General features: G+C 38.1%; 2 protein-coding genes across 2 annotated transcripts; one reads left to right on the top strand and one right to left on the bottom strand.

Moving 5' to 3' along the window:
* Window positions 1–329: 329 nt before the first annotated feature.
* Window positions 330–19,590, bottom strand: LOC129259502 (adhesion G-protein coupled receptor G6-like). The gene is made up of 10 exons (XM_054897783.2): window positions 18,483–19,590; window positions 14,521–14,667; window positions 13,462–13,647; window positions 12,722–13,117; window positions 12,179–12,361; window positions 11,792–11,916; window positions 6,088–6,356; window positions 4,380–4,452; window positions 2,553–2,790; window positions 330–2,186 (listed from the first exon to the last, which is right to left on the bottom strand). The coding sequence occupies exons 1-10, from the start codon at window positions 19,491–19,493 to the stop codon at window positions 1,728–1,730; spliced, it is 3,087 nt and encodes a 1,028-aa protein (XP_054753758.2). The 5' UTR covers window positions 19,494–19,590; the 3' UTR covers window positions 330–1,727.
* Window positions 19,591–19,710: 120 nt separating this feature from the next.
* On the top strand, window positions 19,711–19,998 carry LOC135153985 (uncharacterized). The gene has a single exon (XM_064098992.1). It carries the CDS (start codon window positions 19,711–19,713, stop codon window positions 19,996–19,998), a length of 288 nt encoding a protein of 95 aa, XP_063955062.1.
* Window positions 19,999–20,524: the final 526 nt, after the last annotated feature.

A 20,524-nucleotide genomic window follows, 5' to 3' on the forward strand; every position in this document is an offset into this window, starting at 1 on the left:
GAATGACTGCAATATCCCCCCCCCCCCCCCATCCACCACAAAAAAAAATTAAACATAGTTGTCTAATGTATTATCACCTAAAGATTATTTGAGTCATCGTGATATTATACTGTACAAGAACTGGCTGGATAATGCATACACAATTAGTGCAAAATCTTCATTTTATCATGATTTTTAGAGGCCTATATAGTATAGCCATACACTTTACCATACCCCCCCCCCTCTCTCTCTCTCTCTCTCTAACACCAAAATCGAAATATTTTTTATGTTCATAAAGCACACAGGCTACTGGGTGAAACATGAATTTTAATAATACAGGTGATAAAACAAACAGATGTTTCTTTATTTTGTCATAAGTCAGAGAACATATTCATGATTATCATGGTTTTGTTTTCTGAGTTTATCTTTTTAAATAAATGATATAGCTTTTTCATTAGCCAGATTGAAACAAATCCTGGTTCTTTGGAGATTCATTCAATATATCAGTTCAAATTTAACAAGTTTAAGAGCTAAGCTATACTTTTAAATATTCAAAGTAAGTTCTCAGTATCAATTCTAACGGAACCAATTTAAACACGAAAAAGAAATATAATAAAATATTTATTAGGTAGGCGTTCTCAGAAATGTGCAATCACATGGCAATGTTAAACGGAGCAAATTTCAGCATGACCCTGATATTGACTGCTATTCAACAAACTAGTGAGAAACAGGTTATCAGAAAAGTTTCAAGTTGCATATAAAGCATCCCCCTCCCCACATTCGTCTACATGTTACAACACAGATTCGATATGCTGAAGAGAGCTATATCAAAGTATACATTATAAATTACACACAGGGGCGTAGGCTGGGGTACACGTGCATGCACCCTCCCGCTTAGGCAAAAGAGTTCCGACACTGGCAAGCAAAACGGAATTTGTACCCCTTCTGCTTTCAACGGCTGATTTTCCAAACTTACGTTCCACCTCCCCAAGATGTGCACCCCCACACCACATTATTTCCATCTATCCAGGATGTGCTCCTTCCCATGCTCAAACTAGCCTACGCCCTTGACATCAGTGCTATAGGAGAGAAATAGGAGATAATTATTACACAATGTGTATCTTCCCCCTTACTTAAATGTCCTCGAGGAGCGGCATATGGCAAGGGGCAGCCAAGACGCTGGAAACTGGAATATATCGCTGATTGTGATTCTCATTAACTGATCAGATGGGCGTCTAAGAGTGCACTTCTATTAGACTTAATGATTACAATTATCAGTATATTTCCTATTAAGTTTGAATGTGTTTTTTTTTTCACTTCAAAATCATCGGCGCGCTGCAGGAAGTGTCTCGCACTGCCGCAGTTTCAGAGTAGGGGCTATATGGGCGTGATAGGCCTAATACGTTAATATTCTGTTCATGACCAATCTGTTTCATTCCAACATTCCAAACAATTTCTAAAACCAAATGCAATTTGTCATTAGAAATCATCAGAAAGCCCAGCTTTCACATTTCGTATTTGAATAAATACTGACATTGGTAACTCATGCACAATAAGCACACTATAAAAAACTAATTATGAAATTGTGGGAACTATATATAATACAAACCATATAAGAAATAATAAATCACATAGGGGAGGAAAACGGCAGTTCAGAGATAGTTTATGTGTTTTCTAAGTAATCTCTGTGCGCGGGGTTCATCATGATGTTACATTCTTGCCGGGGGATATTCATAGTGTCACAGTTTTCAAAGATTGTCGACTTCGTAGTGTTCGTAAGCAGTCTCAACCCCATTCTCGATCCCCTCTTCAAAAACGTCATACGTGTCATCGGAGCGAGAAGCATGTTTTCGGTAGATCTGCTCTTCGGAAGTCACCATCGATTCCGATGCCAGCTCATATGTCGATGATGCCTCTGATGTCTTCCCCCGCTTCCCTCCCATGGTGAGGTCATAAAACCCTCCTTTACCCGCTACATGATACCATTTCTTCCGTCCGTTATCGTCCGGTGTGGAGGGTGTACGAGACCGGGATCCATTGCTACTTCCTCGAGTTGTAGACTCTTCGACAGGAGGCAGACAGTGACAGAACAGCTTCCTCCATAGGGAACGCGCGGCAGGATTGCGGAGACAGTAGAAGAGAAACAGGAAACAGCCCTGGAGTGAGTTTAAGATGATGAAGATTATCTGGACGGCTAAAGATGCACCCTGTTTCAAGAAGCCGAAGGAGATAGTGATGAAGATGACAGAAAAGGGAGAGGGGGGAGAAGATAAAAAAGTAGTCCAAAGAAAAAAAAGAAACCGGAAGATTGTAAATGTTTGTGTGATCGGAATATAGATGAATGAATAATACAATTGTCAAGGATTTCTGGAAACAATGATTTGGTTTGAAAAATTAGATTCTTTTAAACATACATCTAAATGAGGAGAAACTACTCTGGGAGTCACAAATATATTGGACATTCTCATTTTCACTGTTGACCCCCACCCCCCCCCCCCCCCTCCCATCCGAAATATGAATCAACGTCCCTCGGAGATTACATACATTTTGGAATTACTGAGGATGGGATATACCTCTATTGCTGTGAGGAATCCGACTGCCCATGTCAAACCCATCAGTACGATAAGAGCCGTTGCGTTCTGAAGACGACGGAGGCGCTCTTTATACACAGGTTTGGTGACCTGTCTTCCAGGGACCTTACGTGATAGACGCCAGATAACCATGATGAAGATGATGGTATCGTAGATGATGACTACTCCGATGGGAACAAGTACTCCGCTTATCATTGGAATCTCGGTCAAAAAACCACATCTGTGTTTGGGGAATAAGAATTAAAATGATCAATTTAAAAAAATCAACTAAAGAAAGAAGGCGAGTGCGTAATCATTGAGGAAAAAAATATTTATACCATCAAAAAACAAAAATCATTCCATCACAAGAAGGATTTCTTTCGAATCCTGGTAATTTGGTTTCTATCTTGATATTAAGATCAGAATAGAGTTGTCGGAGCATAGTTTCACAAATATATATTTAGTAATGGATTTAGTAGTGGTATTGGAAGCAGCAGCAGCAGCAGCAGCAGCAGCAGCAGCAGCAGTAGTAGTAGTAGTAGTAGTAGTAGTAGTAGTAGTAGTAGTAGTATAGTAGTAGTAGTAGAAGTAGTAGTAGTAGTAGAAGTAGTAGTAGTAGTAGTAGTAGTAGTAGTAGTAGTAGAAGTAGTAGTAGTAGTAGTAGTAGTAGTATTAGTAGTAGTAGTAGTAGTAGTAGTAGTAGTAGAAGTAGTAGTAGTAGTATAGTAGAAGTAGTAGTAGAAGTAGTAGTAGTAGTAGAAGTAGTAGTAGTAGTAGTAGTAGTAGTAGTAGTAGTAGTAGTAGTAGTAGTAGTAGTAGTAGTAGTAGTTGTTGTTGTACAGTAGTAGTAGTAGTAGTAGTAGTAGTAGTAGTAGTAGTAGTAGTAGAAGTAGTAGTAGTAGTAGTAGGAGTAGTAGTAGTAGTAGTAGTAGTAGTAGTAGTAGAAGTAGTAGTAGTAGTAGTAGTAGTAGTAGTAGTAGTAGTAGTAGTAGTAGTAGTAGTAGTAGTAGTAGTAGTAGAAAAAGCGTAGCACAAGTATCGGCGGTTGTGGTGGTTGCAGCAACAGTTAGCTAAGAAGAAGTAATAGTATCGCCTTAATAATGATTTTACGTATAGAGTTCAGGATAATGCTTCGATATTTTGTTTTACACATACATGACATATATATAGTTTTATGAGAATACTTAATTTTTTACCAACTTTGAATTACGGTCTAAAAGTCAGGATAACAAATATTTTACAGGGGAAAACCCCGGGGGGCCACTTCCATTGACGAGTGGATACCATGCGCGACCATGTTGTCTCGAAAAGCACCCTAAACACGTATTTTCCATATTGAAAATGCACCCCTTAAGAAGTATTGGCGTGTGAAACCCTACCCTTAACAAGTATTGGAAACAAATCGATACTCTTGACAAGTATTCCCTGAAATGAACCCCTAAACAAGTACAGCGATATCCGGGAGCGATATGTCACGGGTCTGTTGGTCGTCGGTTTTACTTTTACACATCATTTGGTTTAGTACGGCCCCACCTTCCACACGTCGCGCAAATCGGACTCTAAACACGTACTGTTGGGGCAAAAAGGACATCCTTTATAAAACATTTTTAATTTTGTTTTATCATCCCCGCAAATTTGATTCTAAACACGTAGCTTTCCTAACGAAATAGAAACCCTTTTTCCATTATTTTTGTGTTTTTGACACCCTTATCACGTTACGTACGTAACGTGCCCTATCTTGAAAAAGACATCCTTTTTACGTGTTTTTTTTTTTGGTCGCGCATGGTATCCACTCGTCAATGTAAGTGGTCCCCCGGGGGAAAAACTTACAGCCCGTCTTCATATCTCATATAGCCTTGTTGAGCGATTCCTCCAGTTAGACTAACGATCAGAGCCGGTGCGCCTGTGAATTACAAAACCGTTCGATATACAGTGCGTCCCAGAAAAAAGGAAACCGTCTTTATTTCAATACTTGATATGAGACGAACACTTCACGCATTTATGAGCAAGACGGGTTTAAAATTTTAACGTCGAAATCAGGTTGCGCAGAAAAATTTGACAAGATTGGTTCGTGGTACGACGACCGTGCATATTCGACGATTCTCTCATTAGCATTTCTTTTGTATTCTTTGTTAAACTTCTCTCACTGATCACTGAAACGAGAGTGGATTCAGATTCACACGTAAGTTTATGCGCAAATCGTTTCTCATATGCCTCAATATTTATTGTTTGTAATCTGCCATGCGTGAACGATTTGCTAAGCTGGTGGTTTGAAATGAGAGATGAGATTCCACTCTTGACATGAGTATCAAATTTATAGAAACATATTTAATAATTGTGAAATGTATCTCTGAAAACGGGCTTTCTTTTTTGTGGGACGCACTGTATAGCTACATGGTATTTATCAGATATGAATGAGTTACAAGTATAAGATATAATAACCAAATTGACAAAGTTGTATATTGAGTACTTATGTAATTAATCGATTTGATGATAAATTGATAAAGTGAATGAATGAAAATTAGTAATAGATAATACAAATTCTACAAGGATAGATAACTTAAAGGACAAGTCCACCCCAACAAAAACTGGATTTTAATAAAAAGAGAAAAATTCAACAAGCATGACACTGACAATTTCATCAAAATCGGATGTAAAAAAAGAAAGTTATGGCATTTTAAAATTTCGCTTCATTTCACAAAACAGTTATATGCACATCTCCGTCGGTATGCAAATGAGGGAACTGATGACATCACTCACTCACTATTTCTTTTGTATTTTATTATATGAAATATGAAATATTTTTATTTTCTCGTCATTGTCATGTGAAATGAAGTTTCATTCCTCCCTGAACACGTGGAATTCCATTATTTTAACATTTTGTGCTTCAGACAAGGAGGTCCTCAATCGTCAGATTCGTAAAAATTGAAATATTGTACAATTCAAACAATAAAAAACAAAAGAAATAGTGAGTAAGTGACATCATCAACTCTCTCATTTGGATGTAACTGGCTCGTTCATATAACTCTTTTGTTAAAAATAAGCGAAATTTTGAAATGTCATAACTTTCTTATTTTACATCCTATTTTGATGAAATTTTCAGCATTGTGCTTGTCTGATTTTTCTCTATTGATTCAAATCAATATTTTTCTGAGAAGGACTTGACCTTTAATAAATGACGAGATAGATAGATAAATAAATAAATAAATAAATCTAGTTGGTTGATAATCGAATGAAAAAATAATGAAAAAATAATATATTGTATCAAAACATGAAAAAAATTAAACCCCTTACCAGACCTTTTAATTTTTAATCCTGATTTTACCAATCTTCAGTGCTTGTTAGATAGAATGAATTTCAATTTTTAAAATACTTTTTTTAGAAATTAAATATTGTCATTCTAGGGGTGTGTTATTATTAGTAACTGAATTTACCTCGGTTTTAAAGGTTCTTATTTTGATAAGACCATTGTCTTCCATCGATATGTGTATAGGAGCAGAAGTCTAATAATTACAAATAATTATCATTTGCGATTCACCTATCGTAAAAATAGCGGCCTTCTTCATAAAATTTTGAATAGTCCCTCGGTCAAAGATTTTGATGACCATGATGTACATGTTAAAGCTTTCCACGGCCATCCACGCGATGGAAGAGAGGAGGGAGAAGTGAAGAAATCCCACGATGGTGCCACATGTTGCCATGGTAACGTTCTTAAGTGATGCAAGGATGATGAAGAAGATGTAGAGGAAGAGAAGCGATGTACAGAGGCACATAAGGATTCGACTCGGCTGAGGAGTACGCAGTTTCCTGAACAGAAATAATACAAATCGTTAACTCGTCAGATAAATTGTCTTGTGCGTTCATCGACACGGATAAATATAACTCACTAGACCGGCCGGCCTATTTTGGGAGATCATAGAGCCGGGAAGGGGCCTTCCAGCCCCCCCCCCCCCCCCCTCGCCGGTAGCGAAATTATTTTTCCCACCGAGTTCTGGACCGACATATGAATATTCATGACTTGCGTCTTCGGATTGAGAGTACGCATGCGCGTGGACTTTGCCTCGACCAGTGCCGATCGTAAGCATTCACGTTGCTCAGAATGAATTGGCATCGTCAAATTACCGGTACCCTTACATAGTGACATAGGTCTTATAATAGGCTTAGATCTATATATATATATATATCCAATCCTTAAACACTTAATAAACTAGCTGCCATTAATGGCAAGACATGTGCTAGGGTAGGGCTAGCTTAGGCTAGCGCATTAACCTCAAATCTGGACCTGTCTAATGCCTAATACTAATAGGAATAGCCGACTAATTGGTTAACTTCGAACTTGTTAATTCCGAACTTTACGTTTGATTAGGTTTGGACCAATATTAGCTTATTTGCCATGGTTTAATATGTCTAGTCCGTATAGAGAACCAGTCCTAGATCTAAAATAAATATCTTATAGTTCTAGTCTAGTCTCTAGATCTAGACTCTGATCTACGCGCTATCAGCATGGAACCACTAGTGTACCAAAGGGGGGGGGGGGGGGGGCAGACTGCCCCCTGACGAGTCACAACTGATCCTGGGGACGTGCACCCCCCCCCCTTGAGAAGCCTAATTTGTAACGTCAAAATGCAACGAAAAAAGACGTATGTCCCCTCTTTTGAACGTGAAGATCTTTTTTTTTTCTTGTCAAATTTTTTTCAGCTACGAAATCCTTAATTTTGGGTGAAGACGGGGATCAAGATCACTGACGTTAGAATACGTTCCATGCACGCACTGGTGTACCTAGGATTTTCCAAAAGGGGGGCAAATTTTTTAGAGGATATTTCGTCCGCGAAAAAATGTGACAAGCCCCCCCCCCCCCCCCCAAAAAAAAAAGGGTCTTCACCCCAAATTATGGATTTCTTAGCTGAAAAAAAAATTGACAAGCAAAAAAAAAAAAAAAAGATCTTCACGTTCAAAAAAGGGGACATACGTCTTTTTCATTGCATTTTTACATTACAAATTATTAATTTGGCTTCTCAAAGGGGGCACGTCCCCTGAATCAGTTAATGTGACTCGTCAGAGGGACAGTCTTCCCCCCCCCCCTTGGTACACTAGTGGTTCCATGCTGATACAGCGTAGATCAGAGTCTAGATATAGAGACTAGACTAGAACTAAGATATTTTTTTTTTTAGATCTAGGACTGGTTTTGTATACAGACTAGACATATTAAACAATGGCAAATAAGCTAATATTTGTCTAAACCTAATTAAACGTGAAGTTCGGAATTAACCAGTTCGAGGTTATAACCATGGCATTAGTCGGCTATTCAGTGTTGTAGTCAAGGCTCAAACCTCCAAGGCCAAGGCCAAGGCTTTAATACACAAGGCCATGCAAGGCTTCAATACCAAAGGCAAAGGCCAAGGCATGGAAACCCAAGGCCAAGGCCTGAAAACCTCAAGGCCAAGGCATTTCAAACTTACGATATACAGAACAATGAACTAACAATACTTAGGCGGCAGACATCACACATGGTAAAATGTATGTTAGCGAGGGGACTGAGCGAGAAAAAAATTAACCTTTGTACGTTTAAAACAAAAATAATTTCATGATAGAGACATATTAAAATAATGATATAGTTACCTGTGTACACATAATCCATAATTTTTCTACAGGCGATTTACATTGCAATAATTATTATTACCACGGTCATCTGATCCTGGCATTCTCAACGTATGTTTTTCTCCACTCCCTGGGACAGGGGCAGCAGAAAATTATTATGGGGGGGGGGGTCAACGCCAAAAAGGCACCCATTTATCAAAATGAGTTTTTTTGTGCAAACAGATACATGTATTTTCAAAATGAGATTCATGAACTGCGTGAAGTAATTGTGTGTTTTATAGAAATTAAGTTGAGCAAAGGCTTTCTAATATGATTTTTAATTATAAGATAGATATTTTGCTCTAGGTTTTACTTCTCAGCGAGAAAGCATAGCGAGCAAGCGGTTTTGAAAAAAAAAATCAATTCTGATGTTGTAAAACTTGATTTATGGTCAATTATGGGGCTAATCATTGTTGAAATTTCCTTGCGCGATGTTGCCAGCGCGAATCACCAGCTCAAACTTCTTGACATGTCGTGTAATAAGACATGGAAATTATTTTATTCTGAGCTGGTTATGTAATCATGAAAAAGATGTGTATATCTAACTAAAAAATAACTTTGCCCTCGCTAATTCTTTTTATATACTGACCAGTAAAGGAAGCAGTTAATTAAGCAGTTAATTACTGCATTTTAAATAAGATACATAACTCACCAATAAAAAATAATGCGAGCGCAAAGCGCGAGCTCAAAAATTTGTAATATTCCAACCTGAAAACTGGACATTCAAAGCATTTTTTTGTGAACGGGAAGAGAACTGAGTACAATAATTGATGCGAGTGCAGGAAGCGAGCCAAATATTTGTGATATCCATATAAAGCAACATTCTATACATTTTTGTAACCATTAGCAGTACTGTACTAAACAATAATTGATGCAAGCGCGATTCAAAATCTGTGATTTTCGAACCTAAAATGTATTATGTTTTATTATTAAAGAAGGTATTTCTTTTTTAAAAAGGGCATATTTCATTTGGAAAAAAAGATCCTACAGGGATTTTTTTTTTTTTGGGGGGGGGGCAAGAGAGCACAAAGCGCAAGCTAAAATTTTCAAATGCATAAACTGAAAATGAGTCATTTTTAGGACTCTTGTCAGTTTTCATATTTTTTTCTGCTTACAACCACTTTTATTAAACAGTTAATTAATCATTAATTATTAATACTTATTGATGATATTAATGATTATTAATTATTAAATTATTTTTTGTTAATTATTATTTCTTGAAACCATATTGACACAAAAACAAATACGTTGTTTATTTCCTTGAAACTGTAGAGAAATGAGATTCAATGTTGAACGATATATGATTAAAAAGAAGTAAACATTTTTCCCCCTTTGTTTTGTCAATCTGACCCAAAACAAATATAAAATTTAGAAGAGAGATAGAGAGAAGAAGAAGTCCCACCACCAAGAATAAACTTAGACAAGGGGGGGGGGAAGGGAAAGGAAAATATGGAGTAAATGTGATATTATTTTTTAAACAATCTATTGCAAAATTAGCTTTTCTTATAGAAAGAGGGGGACAAATTTTGTTCACTCGCTCGCTTCAATCGCTTTCTTATTTTTTTTGACAGAAATTTTGCTCTATATATGCCATGCTTGGCCCCTCAAAGTTTCTGGCTCATCATGCCATTGACATAACCCATTTGGATGACAAAATTGGAGACTGTGTTTCAAGTTTACCAAATCTTTTCAGAATATCATTAAGACTTAAAACATTCTTGTTGGCCAAAGAAAATAATACAAGGAAAATCCTAATGGAATAGAAATCAACCTTGTTATCGTTCTTTAGAGTTATAGCTATGTTTAAAGTATAAAATTGTTGTCAAAAATTGCAGTCAGATGTAAAAATTATTCTTGTCATCAAAGCACTATTATCTTGATCATGACCATTATTATTTACTGTCATTATCATCATATGATTACAACACATTACCAATACATAATGCTATTTTTCAAAACTGATGTATTCTTTGTTTGAATTTCTTGATAATGGTGACAATTACAATTGATGACACTGCTAGTGCACTTACTACTGCTGCTGCTACTGTTACTGGTGACTGGTAGTATTGACCATTATTGTTATTAAATATATATATAAAAAAACAATTGAAACATTCATAATTACTTATTTAAAACAAATGAAAGTACAAAATACAAAATGCCTTGAAAATGCCTTAAAATTTCAAGGTTCAAAATCCTCAAGGCCAAGGCCCTCTCAAGGCCAAGGCTTTGAAAAAGTAGCTAGGCATCAAGGCGCCTTAAGGCCAAGGCCAAGCATCAAGGCACTACAACACTGATTAGTACTAGGCATTAGACAGGTCCAGATTTGAGGTAAAGTTAATGCGCTAGCCTAAGCTAGCCTAGCCTCTTGTCGAGGCCCGGCCTGTCGGCTGCTTTCCGAGCGAACATGGCAAAGCAAGGGAGAGAGCGAAGCAGAGCGCCGCGAGACAGGACTGATTAGTACTAGGCATTAATTAGACAGGTCCAGATTTGAGGTAAAGTTAATGCGCTAGCCTAAGCTAGCCTAGCCTCTTGTCGAGGCTTTCCGAGCGAACATGGCAAAGCAAGGGAGAGAGCGAAGCAGAGCGCCGCGAGACAGGCTCGCGCCAGGCCTAATTCGCTTCGCTCGGGAAGCAGCCGCCAGGGCCTCGACAAGAGGCTAAAGCTAGCCCTACCCTAGCACATGTCTTGCCATTAATGGCAGCTAGTTTATTAAGTGTTTAAGGATTGGATATATATATATATATATAGATCTAAGCCTATGTCACTATGTAAGGGTACCGGTAATTTGACGATGCCAATTCATTCTGAGCAACGTGAATGCTTACGATCGGCACTGGTACTTTCGAGGCAAAAAAAAGTCCACGCGCATGCGTACTCTCAATCCGAAGACGCAAGTCATGAATATTCATATGTTGGTCCAGAACTCGGTGGGAAAAATAATTTCGCCCCCCGTAGTAAGCGTGGTTAGGGTTAACATATACCGAGGTGAACCCTCGTATTGTCGATACGTACATAAACCAACCTTGTACTTCAACTTTAAGTTTACCTGCGAAATGCCGTCATGTTATCCATTCCAACGACTCAACATCGACTGCCAGTGATCCCACAAAGACTTAAGATATAATTGCGTAAATAATTTAACATCGTTTTAGATGATATTTCATACTCAATTGTTTTGTTTCTGCTATAGAATTAGTGAAATTAATGATATTAGTTTTTCAAATAATCTGATTTGGACGATCATGGCCGTACGCATATTTTTTTCTTGGCTGTGTGTCACGACACGTTAACTTTTTCGAAAAAAAAATCGAAAGCGAGGTAGCAAAGCAACCGATCTTGTCATTGGGGCACTTTGGCATTTTGCGAAGTGAACTTGAAGGATTTCGTACATAATTTTGGTGAATGTTGTGAAAATTTATATGGTGCAACTGTCCCCCTTCCCCCGCTGCGTACGGCCATGTGGACGATTATTTTACAAAACTCTAAAATTGTGGCCATAGCAAAAAGTTTATATTGAAATTTCGACAATTCAGTGTATTTTAAATGAAGAACCCACGTGTATATGAATCTAAACCCTTTTTGATGAAATCAAATGAACCTACTTTACGTAAAGATAAGTTGACAGGGTAACCAAGAGGAGGAAGATGGAGAGACCGCACCCAACGTAACTCATGACGTCAAGGATGAATGTCCAATACTCATCCAGCGTCGAGCCTCCGTAGATGTCCTATGATGAAAGGAGATTAAAGACAAAGGCCGGTATTTTGATGTCCGGTTTAACTGCATGTTTCCTATTTTAAATCTCCACTGACTTCATGATTTAAGGTGAAGAAAAATATCGCAGTTAATGAACTTATGTTTGAACATAGGTCTAGGTATATCTAAGTCAAATTACGTTGGTTGTAAAGCTGAAAAGTGAAATATCGAAGTTCATTCATTTATCGTGAACTAAGAGGAGGTAAAAGTTAAAAAAATTCAAGCAGGCATACCATGAGGACGGCAAAGTTCGTAAGATGATTGCACTGACATCGAAACTCGTCATCGGTACCGTTGTTCGTTCCTATCAGTTGACATCCTTCTGATGACCAGTTTCCGTAGCCGTCATCAGCTTCGAAGTCCCAGAAGACACACGCGGGGTTGGTGATATTGACAACGATTTCATCGTCGTTGAGCTGATCGAAAGGAACGTGACGTAATAATTAAGATGGACAAAGAATACCGAAGGCAACTATATATCATACAACCCGATTCTTTACAACATATAACATCATGCTAACAAAAATTATGATCACTTGGACACCACTGAAAGTTTGTTTCCAAAATGTAGCTTCTTCCAATAATAAGAGTGGTGTCTTCCCAACAATGAGGTGCCTCATATTCATTTTTTTCTATCAGACTGCATAAGAGAGGCACTGCAATTAGGCCACAAGTTACTCTATATCTGTACAACTTTCGAACAAAGTGAGAAGAACCTATGCCCACCCCTCCCGATCCTAACCTCGGTACAGGTATTAGTCTTGATCCCGTCTTACCGTATCGTTGATGCCAATGATCGGCTGGTATGACGTCACGACTGGTTCTGACAGGTTAGAGATGGTCATCCCATCAATGGACGCAGAGATAATGCGAGTATTCGATGTCCGGTCATATGCCTTGCCCTTATTAGAAGCAAGCAACGACCGAGAGGGAAACATCGAAGTTGTCCGATAGAGCACGAATGACACCCGAGTGTTGTTCTTGTTCCGGATTGCATCTCCGATAGATGGAGGGAGAAAGAGTTGAGCCTGTACTTGTTCTGACCCCGTCTTCGCAGTGGAGTTACCTTTAGAGACAGTCATATGATCGGGCAGAAGTACCCCTTCCGGGTCATTCGTAGCGTAGGTAAAGGTCAGGCCTTCCGTAAGTTCTTCCGGTGGATATTCACTAACCTGTTCCCATGGCAATATTGAAATAATTGTTCTTAGTTCGAAGTAATTAAAAGAGACTCAAAAATTGATAGGATGGTTAATAAACGGTTTTCACATTTCTTTGTTTACATAGTAGTATGTAGGAAAATAACCAAAGAAGGACAATATAACTGTTGAATTACTCCGCACAGAGGTGATAGAATATTATTTTGAAGGTACCATGATTAGCTATGAGCTATTCTATCTGCATCAAGTCCTCAGTCTTGAGCTATTATCAATTAACTTTACACCACACATCGCTTTCACACTTGTCGAGTAAAAAACTATAACTAAGAAACTATAACTGAGTTAATTAAGAGACATACCTGTACTCCAAGATTTGGCTGGACATCTTTATATGTTCCATTTGATGCTGACACATTCACAAATTGAAGCTGTGCTTCAAGAGACTGCACGGCCATGTTCGTAGCTCCTTCATTGGCCGCTTCTTCTAGCTGAGCCTCATCGACATCCATAAGATTGTTGACTGTTTCTACAACAGCAGTAGTTACCTTGATTGCAAACATGGGTCATTTTGAGTAAGTCAAATTAGAAGGGCAGTTTGGTCAATGATAATTATGTACCAACTTAACGTATTAACATACGACCTATTGATTTTCGACGTATGTATATACGATAAAGCCTATACGACGTGTGGATATACTTTGCAAGTCAGTAGGCTTACTCAGGTGAGTAAAATTGTATGACGGAGGGATATAGGATAAGTGCGTTAGCCTATACGACGTATGGATATATGAGTAGACATAAAAGACGTATGAATATACGATGAGGGTGAGTAGGCCTGGGAGACGTATGGTTATACAGTGAATAGGGCTTTAACGACTATTCAGTTCCAACAGCTCGTCGAAATAATTATGTTCTACATCGAAACTGATACGATAATGAGCATTTAGATACTCAACAAGTCCTCTCCATGCATTTTATATGTCGCATATCGACACGTAACAGTCCCGATCGAATGCGGGACATGTTTGATCAAATAAACTCTAATCATCGTTCATTTTAAGTTAGGAGCTTATTCATAAATCATAGCAGATCGGACTTTTTAAAAGAAGAGTTCGATGTTTAACGAATCAACGCTCTTCTTTGCAAACTGTCTGAAAATACAGTAATACAAAGAAAAATAAATTGTCCTACTTCATGCACATAGAGAATTTGCATTTCATTTTGATTGTTGGAATATTATTTTTTTCCAAATTTTATGACAAAGATAGTATGTCAAATTGAATGAAAAATGAATGAATAGAGGTAGATAAAACAATGGAAGGAATGAATCAATTATTTAATAATTAAATTCATGAATAATTGTATTAATGTTATTTATTCTAAGCAACAAAACTGATTTGACCTATGCAATAATATACCTCGGGTTCTGATGAGTTCAGTGCTGTGATGTTTCCTAGTATTTCAGCTGTGGTCTCCACTCCATCTGACGTCATTTCCTCTGCATCTTCAGTGAGTTCAGCCAGCTCCTGTGACACTTCCTCGACATTCTCCTCCGTTACAGGAGTCTGTAATAATTAGGATTGTATAAATTTATGAAATAATAACCCTGTTCTTGGCCCCGTCTTACAAAGAGTTACGATTGATCCGATCAATCGTAACTCTATGGAAATCCATCAGTGTCATAATTTTTTTCTACGAAACATTTTCACAATGTCCATTGTATGCAAAGAGAAGCACAGTGAATTTTCAAGAAAACAATGCATGAATATATACATCATAGCTAGAAAATACTTTGAACAAACATGCATAATAGATGTTGACGTTGCTGGCCGTCCATAGTTGCGATTGATCCGATTTGTAAGACGGTGCCCTTGTATCACATTATGTCATAACGTCCCCGTGCGCTTCCAAATGACTTGGATATTATTACTCTGGCTTTAGCCCTGCAGCCTTTTACAGCGCGGTGGCATTTCAATTAATGAATTCCTGCCAGGTACCCATTCATTTCACCTGGGTTGAGTGCAGCACAATGTGGATGAATTTTTTGCTGAAGGAAATTATGCCATGGATGGGATTCGAACCTACGATCCTCTGTTTCAAAGTCAGAAGACTAATCCACTGGGCCACAACGCTCCAGGAAATATAATTGGATGCGCTTGTAATATATTGGTATTGGCATTGTTTTGTTCTCCATATCACAGAGTTAAAATAATACAAGGTAACTGTATGCATGTACGTAATGAATAATATAACAACAGTTATTGTACATGACAAAAAATATAATTATACATCCAAGTATGATCACTGACCTAAACAACAATGAAAAACAACACCAATACAGGAGATTTCCCCGCAACACATCCCCGCCCATCGTCACTGTTTTGGAACTTTGATCTAATATATAATATAATAGATATGACTGATAAATTTCAATTCCATTCAATTTAATGCACATATAGTTTTTTTTTTCATTATTACTAAGTCACAATTCTAGTCCATAATGATATATAGAAGGACATGGGATATCTAAATAGGTTATTTATTCTCTTTTGGTTTTCCAACTCAATAACATACACGACTCAGATCTGTCTTGATGATACTTTTGTATCCTCTGTCTTCCTCTTAACCCTTTTTTGTTTTTTCATTCCTTTTCTATTCTTCTTTTATTACCTGAAAAGTCATAACTCATATTCAATCATGTTGGTGCTATGACTGTCCCCCCTCAAAAAAAAAAAAAATATATATATATATAGTTGAGGCCAGAAGTTTACCTACACCCAAGAAATTCAAAGAAAAGTTGACACTTGCCAATTATCATAAAATTTACTGTATCTTATAAAATATTTGTGCTATCATGACGAATTTGATATCAAATAAATGAGTATGACACATATATATATATACACACACACACACACACACATATATATATATATATATATATATATATAATGACGGTAATTTCTTATTTCTATTGAAAAAAAAAATTTAAACTAACCTCATTAAGTTCATAACCCCAAACCATACCCATTTGATATTCGCTTGCTTTAAGCAATCTAGTTTGAACATAATATAGCAATGTAATTGGGAAATTCCCGACCAGGTTAAACTATGTACAGTGTTGTTAATCATTGACTTTTCAAGTGTATTTGCTGTCAGTTTCCAGATTTAACATACAATAAAAGTATGCACATTCTTCAATTCAGTCTGTCCGTATGACCAAATGACCATGATAACAATTCGAATCAACTTCAGGAAGAACTGCGGCTATAAAAGTACTAATAGGAAACGATGATTTATGGTGAAATAAATCGAAGAGAAAGTAAAGAAGAAAGTTATTTTTAAAAGTAAAATCACAATATGAATTTCAAGTTGGTAATTGGGCGGTTTGGATTTGGATTGTTGCACTGGCGTAGAGCTGTGCGCCTTGGCCCGGGGTTGTTGCCCACCCCCACCACACGCAAAAAAAGAGGGGGAAAATTTTTAAATGGGTTTTCTTGGTATTGTATGAAACTTCGACTGTCACATTTTTAATTTCAAATCTCCTCGCCCGCTTCGCTCTCCCATTAATATTCAGTCAAAATTCTACTCTCGTTTTTCACTTCATCGTTTTTATTTCACACCTCGGAGTGGTATGATTGGGAATCATCAACAGCCCAAATCTGGTAGGAATCGGTTCAACGGGACCGGACGTAAAACCACTGGACACCTATTTATCACCTTTGAAGTGTATTTTGGGCCTGGTTCTAACAGCCAGACTTTGGTACTCTTTCTGTGTACTGTGAAATTAAAGCACATTAACATGATTAATATTTAATTTGATACATCCTCCCAAATATTGCATTCAACTTCATTACCAGGTTATGATATGCATGAATGAGAATGCCCTAAAATGATGTGGAGTATAATTATTATGAATAACAGACGAATATGTGTATTACATAAACGTAATATTTTTACATTAAAACCTATCCTGTTAGGGTATCCTATGAAAATAAAAAATATTTGCGTTGTTCTTACATTATTCACCATAAAAAAAACTTCTCAAGCATGGAATGGGCTGAAAATCTTTGTATGTTAATTTCGGATATCCAGTCACCCTGCTCACTGGATTCGGGAGATGAGTATTGAAAATAATCACTTTGAAGCAAAACAAAATACAGAGAGAGAAAGAGAGAGCGCGCTAGCTGTCCAAAAATTAAATTTGCATAAGTAATCGGAGAATGTTAAAGGATTCAACGGCCCAGAGATTTTGAAAACTTACATTTTTTGTTTCAAATTTACTTGACGAAATGCACAAACGCCTCAATGACAAGCTCGGTCGCTCTGCTCTCTTGCTTTCGGCTTCTTTTCGAAAAGTTTTCGCCTGCTGCCCCCCCCCCCCCCGCCCTGCGAAAATTTTCTGCTTACGGCCATGTACTGGAAATATTAAATTCGAATACAATTCGTATTATTGAACATTTAAAAAGAACTTTAGGCGAAACTTTAAAATGGAACATTTTTTATCTCATACATCCATAAAAAATTCAGTGTCTTTCAGGGCTTGTTTGCTTTTCCTCTCCTTCAAACAAGTTGTAGTTTAGGCGGACTTGACCTTTGGTCATCAGATATTTGTGGTATGTTTCAACATTACTCAGTATAGGTGGAATAAAGAGTTTAGCAGCAATAGATAAATCATAAATATGACATGAATACCAATGTGCTTATGCACATTGCAAAAAATGTCCCTGTGCGCTCAGTCTAATGAAAGTTAAGATAACATCATCGTAACACCAACTCATTCAAAAAATATATAAATAGAAATAAAAATACTTCTTGAATAAGTATGTTTAAAGAAGGAATAAAACTTGGATGGAGAAGAGTTATTTCCCTGTGATGCCTTGGGTGATATCCCAGAGTCAAAGAGCAAGCATGCGCAAAAGATGACAATATGAATGAAATTAAGAGTACATGAACAATAAATTGAAGAACTGAATGAAATGAAAAATGATACATGGATAGACAAATTGATTAAACGTATTATCAATTAAATTTTCACTTTTAAAAGAAAAATGTGATTCTACTATGATTTTGTGACGTTTTTGTATCAAGACGATCAAGATGATCCAACCAGGGCGTCGTAATACAAAGGTTAGCGATTAATCGCTAAATGAAATAACCAATCAAGATCCTCGTTGCATGCGCATTTTACTAAGTAGACTGACTATGAACCAGTCAGAATTGTTCTTTGAAATTAGCGATCAATCGCTAACCTTTGTGTTACGGGTCCCAGGTGGCACTCGTGTTCGAATTAAAGGCAGTGCGACATATATTTGACGTAAACTGTGCCTGCCTTGTTGACGCATTCAGGGTGTTTTTTTTTTAATAAACTAATACAAACCTTTCCAAGCTCATTTAGATTGTCGTCGACGTTCCCCATTTTGGTTGTCATTGGAATGACCGATGTCGTTGCATCGAGTGTAGTGATCTTCGACGTGGGCATGCCCGTAATTTTGGTCTGAGTATATCTATAGGTTGTGGGACTTTTCTGGGTTTCTCTTGTGTTCAATGACGTCGACAGTGGTTCAGTCGTAATCGAATTTACTGATGTGGTTTTAGACGTAGTGGTTGTGGAATCCGTTGTTAGATCGCCTGTGGTAGTCGTCGACATCGGGGCAGCAGTATTTTCTGTCCCAGTGTCATTATCGGGGTAGGTTGAATATTTGTATTGGCTGTCTGTCGTAGTCGATGGCGTTGTTAGAAGTGTACTCGTGATCGAGTTCAACAATGTGGTTAGAGACGTAGTGGTTGTGGAATCCGTCGTCAGATCGCCTGTGGTAATCGTTGACATCGGCGTAGCAGTAATGTCTGTACCAGTAGAATTGTTGGGGTAGGTTGTATAATTGTCTTGGCTGTCGGTCGTGGTCAATGACGTCGTTAAGAGATTACTCGTGATCGAATTTAACGATGTGATGTCAGTGGCAGAGGTTCTTAGATCTGTCGTTAGAATACTTGTGGTTGTAGTCGACATTGGAATAGCCGTTGTTTCGATCGTTGTAGAATTACTGGATTGGTCTTGCATGTCTGTCGTGGTCCACGATGTCGATAATGGTGGTAAAGAGGTTGTCAACGTGGGTGGTGTCAACGACGGTGTTGATGGTGGAGGTGATGATGGGGGTGGCGGCGGTGGTGGTGGAGGTGGTGGTGGCGGCGGCGGTGATGTTGTTGTTGTTGGTGGTACTGGTTGTGTTGGTGGTGGTGGCGGCGGCGATGGTGGTGGCGGGGGTGGTGGAGGATGGAAAGTAGTCGATGGCGTCGTTAGAAGTGTACTCGTGATCGAATTCAACAATGTGGTTTGAGACGTAGTGGTTGTGGAATATGTCGTTAGATCGCCAGCGGTAATCGTCGACATCGGCGTAGCAGTATTTTCTGTCCCAGTAGAATTATCAGGGTAGGTTGTATAATTGTCATGACTGTCAGTCGTAGTCAATAAAGTCGTGATCGAATTTAACAACGTGATGTCAGTGGTAGAAGTTCTTAAATCTGTCGTGAGTTCCACTGTGGTAGTAGTCGACATTGATATATCAGTAATTGTTTCGATCGTAGTAGCATTGCCGGATTTATCTTGCATGTCTGTCGTGATCCATGATGTCGATAACCAGGTTGTCAACGTTGGTTGTGGCAACGACGGTGCTGATGGTGGAGGTGATGGTGATGATGGCGATGATGGCAGTGTTGGTGGAGGTGGTGGCGGCGGCGGCGGCGGCGGCGGCGGTGGTGGTGTATTTGGTGGTGGTACTGGTTGTGTTCGTGGTGGTGGTGTCGGCGGCGACGGTGGTGGCGGGGGTGGTGGAGGATGGACAGGAGAAGATACTGTTGGCGAAATCGTGCTCAAATATGACGAAGGTGCCGTTTGATAGGCTGGTGATAAATTGGTCTCGTCGGTTGTTATTACATCCTGGGGAGCAGAATAAATTGCAGTCGCTGAAGTGCCCGTATCTGCAGAGATTTGTTCAGTAGTCGACGTTGTTAATTTTTCGAAGGTACTTATAACTTCAAATGAGCTACCGAGTACCGTGGTATCTACGTATAGTGTTACGAAAGAATCTGTTGAATCAACAGTTGATACTCCCGCAGTAACATTACTTTGGGAATCCACCATTATCATGTAGTAAGAAAGTATCATGATCACAAATGTCGGGGCCATTATGGAAAATGTACTATCCTCAAATGCCTAAAATTCCTAATGGTAGCTTATACGTCTGACTTGTCGAAAACAGAGCACATTGCAAATAATGGTTGAACAATTATAATAAATGGGAGGGTTCCTTAGTTTTGAATGCAAATATGACTAACACTTTTTTTAATGAGATTTTTATGAGATCGAAGTCAAATTAATTTTCTTGCGTTTCGTTCTATTCTTGTTGTTTGCCATACAATAAA

Source organism: Lytechinus pictus, chromosome 4, assembly GCF_037042905.1.
Source record: "Lytechinus pictus isolate F3 Inbred chromosome 4, Lp3.0, whole genome shotgun sequence".
NCBI lineage: Eukaryota > Metazoa > Echinodermata > Echinoidea > Temnopleuroida > Toxopneustidae > Lytechinus > Lytechinus pictus.

Excerpts from the sequence above, each read along its gene's own strand:
- LOC129259502 (XM_054897783.2), bottom strand. The coding sequence starts at position 19,493 with ATGTCGACGATTACCGCTGGCGATCTAACGACATATTCCACAACCACT. Across the intron at positions 12,362-12,721 it reads TCATTGGCATCAACGATACG|CTCAACGACGATGAAATCGT; the intron begins GTAAGACGGGAT and ends CCTTTCGATCAG. Across the intron at positions 4,453-6,087 it reads GGCCGCTATTTTTACGATAG|GCGCACCGGCTCTGATCGTT; the intron begins GTGAATCGCAAA and ends TGTAATTCACAG.
- LOC135153985 (XM_064098992.1), top strand. The coding sequence starts at position 19,711 with ATGTCTGTCGTGATCCATGATGTCGATAACCAGGTTGTCAACGTTGGT.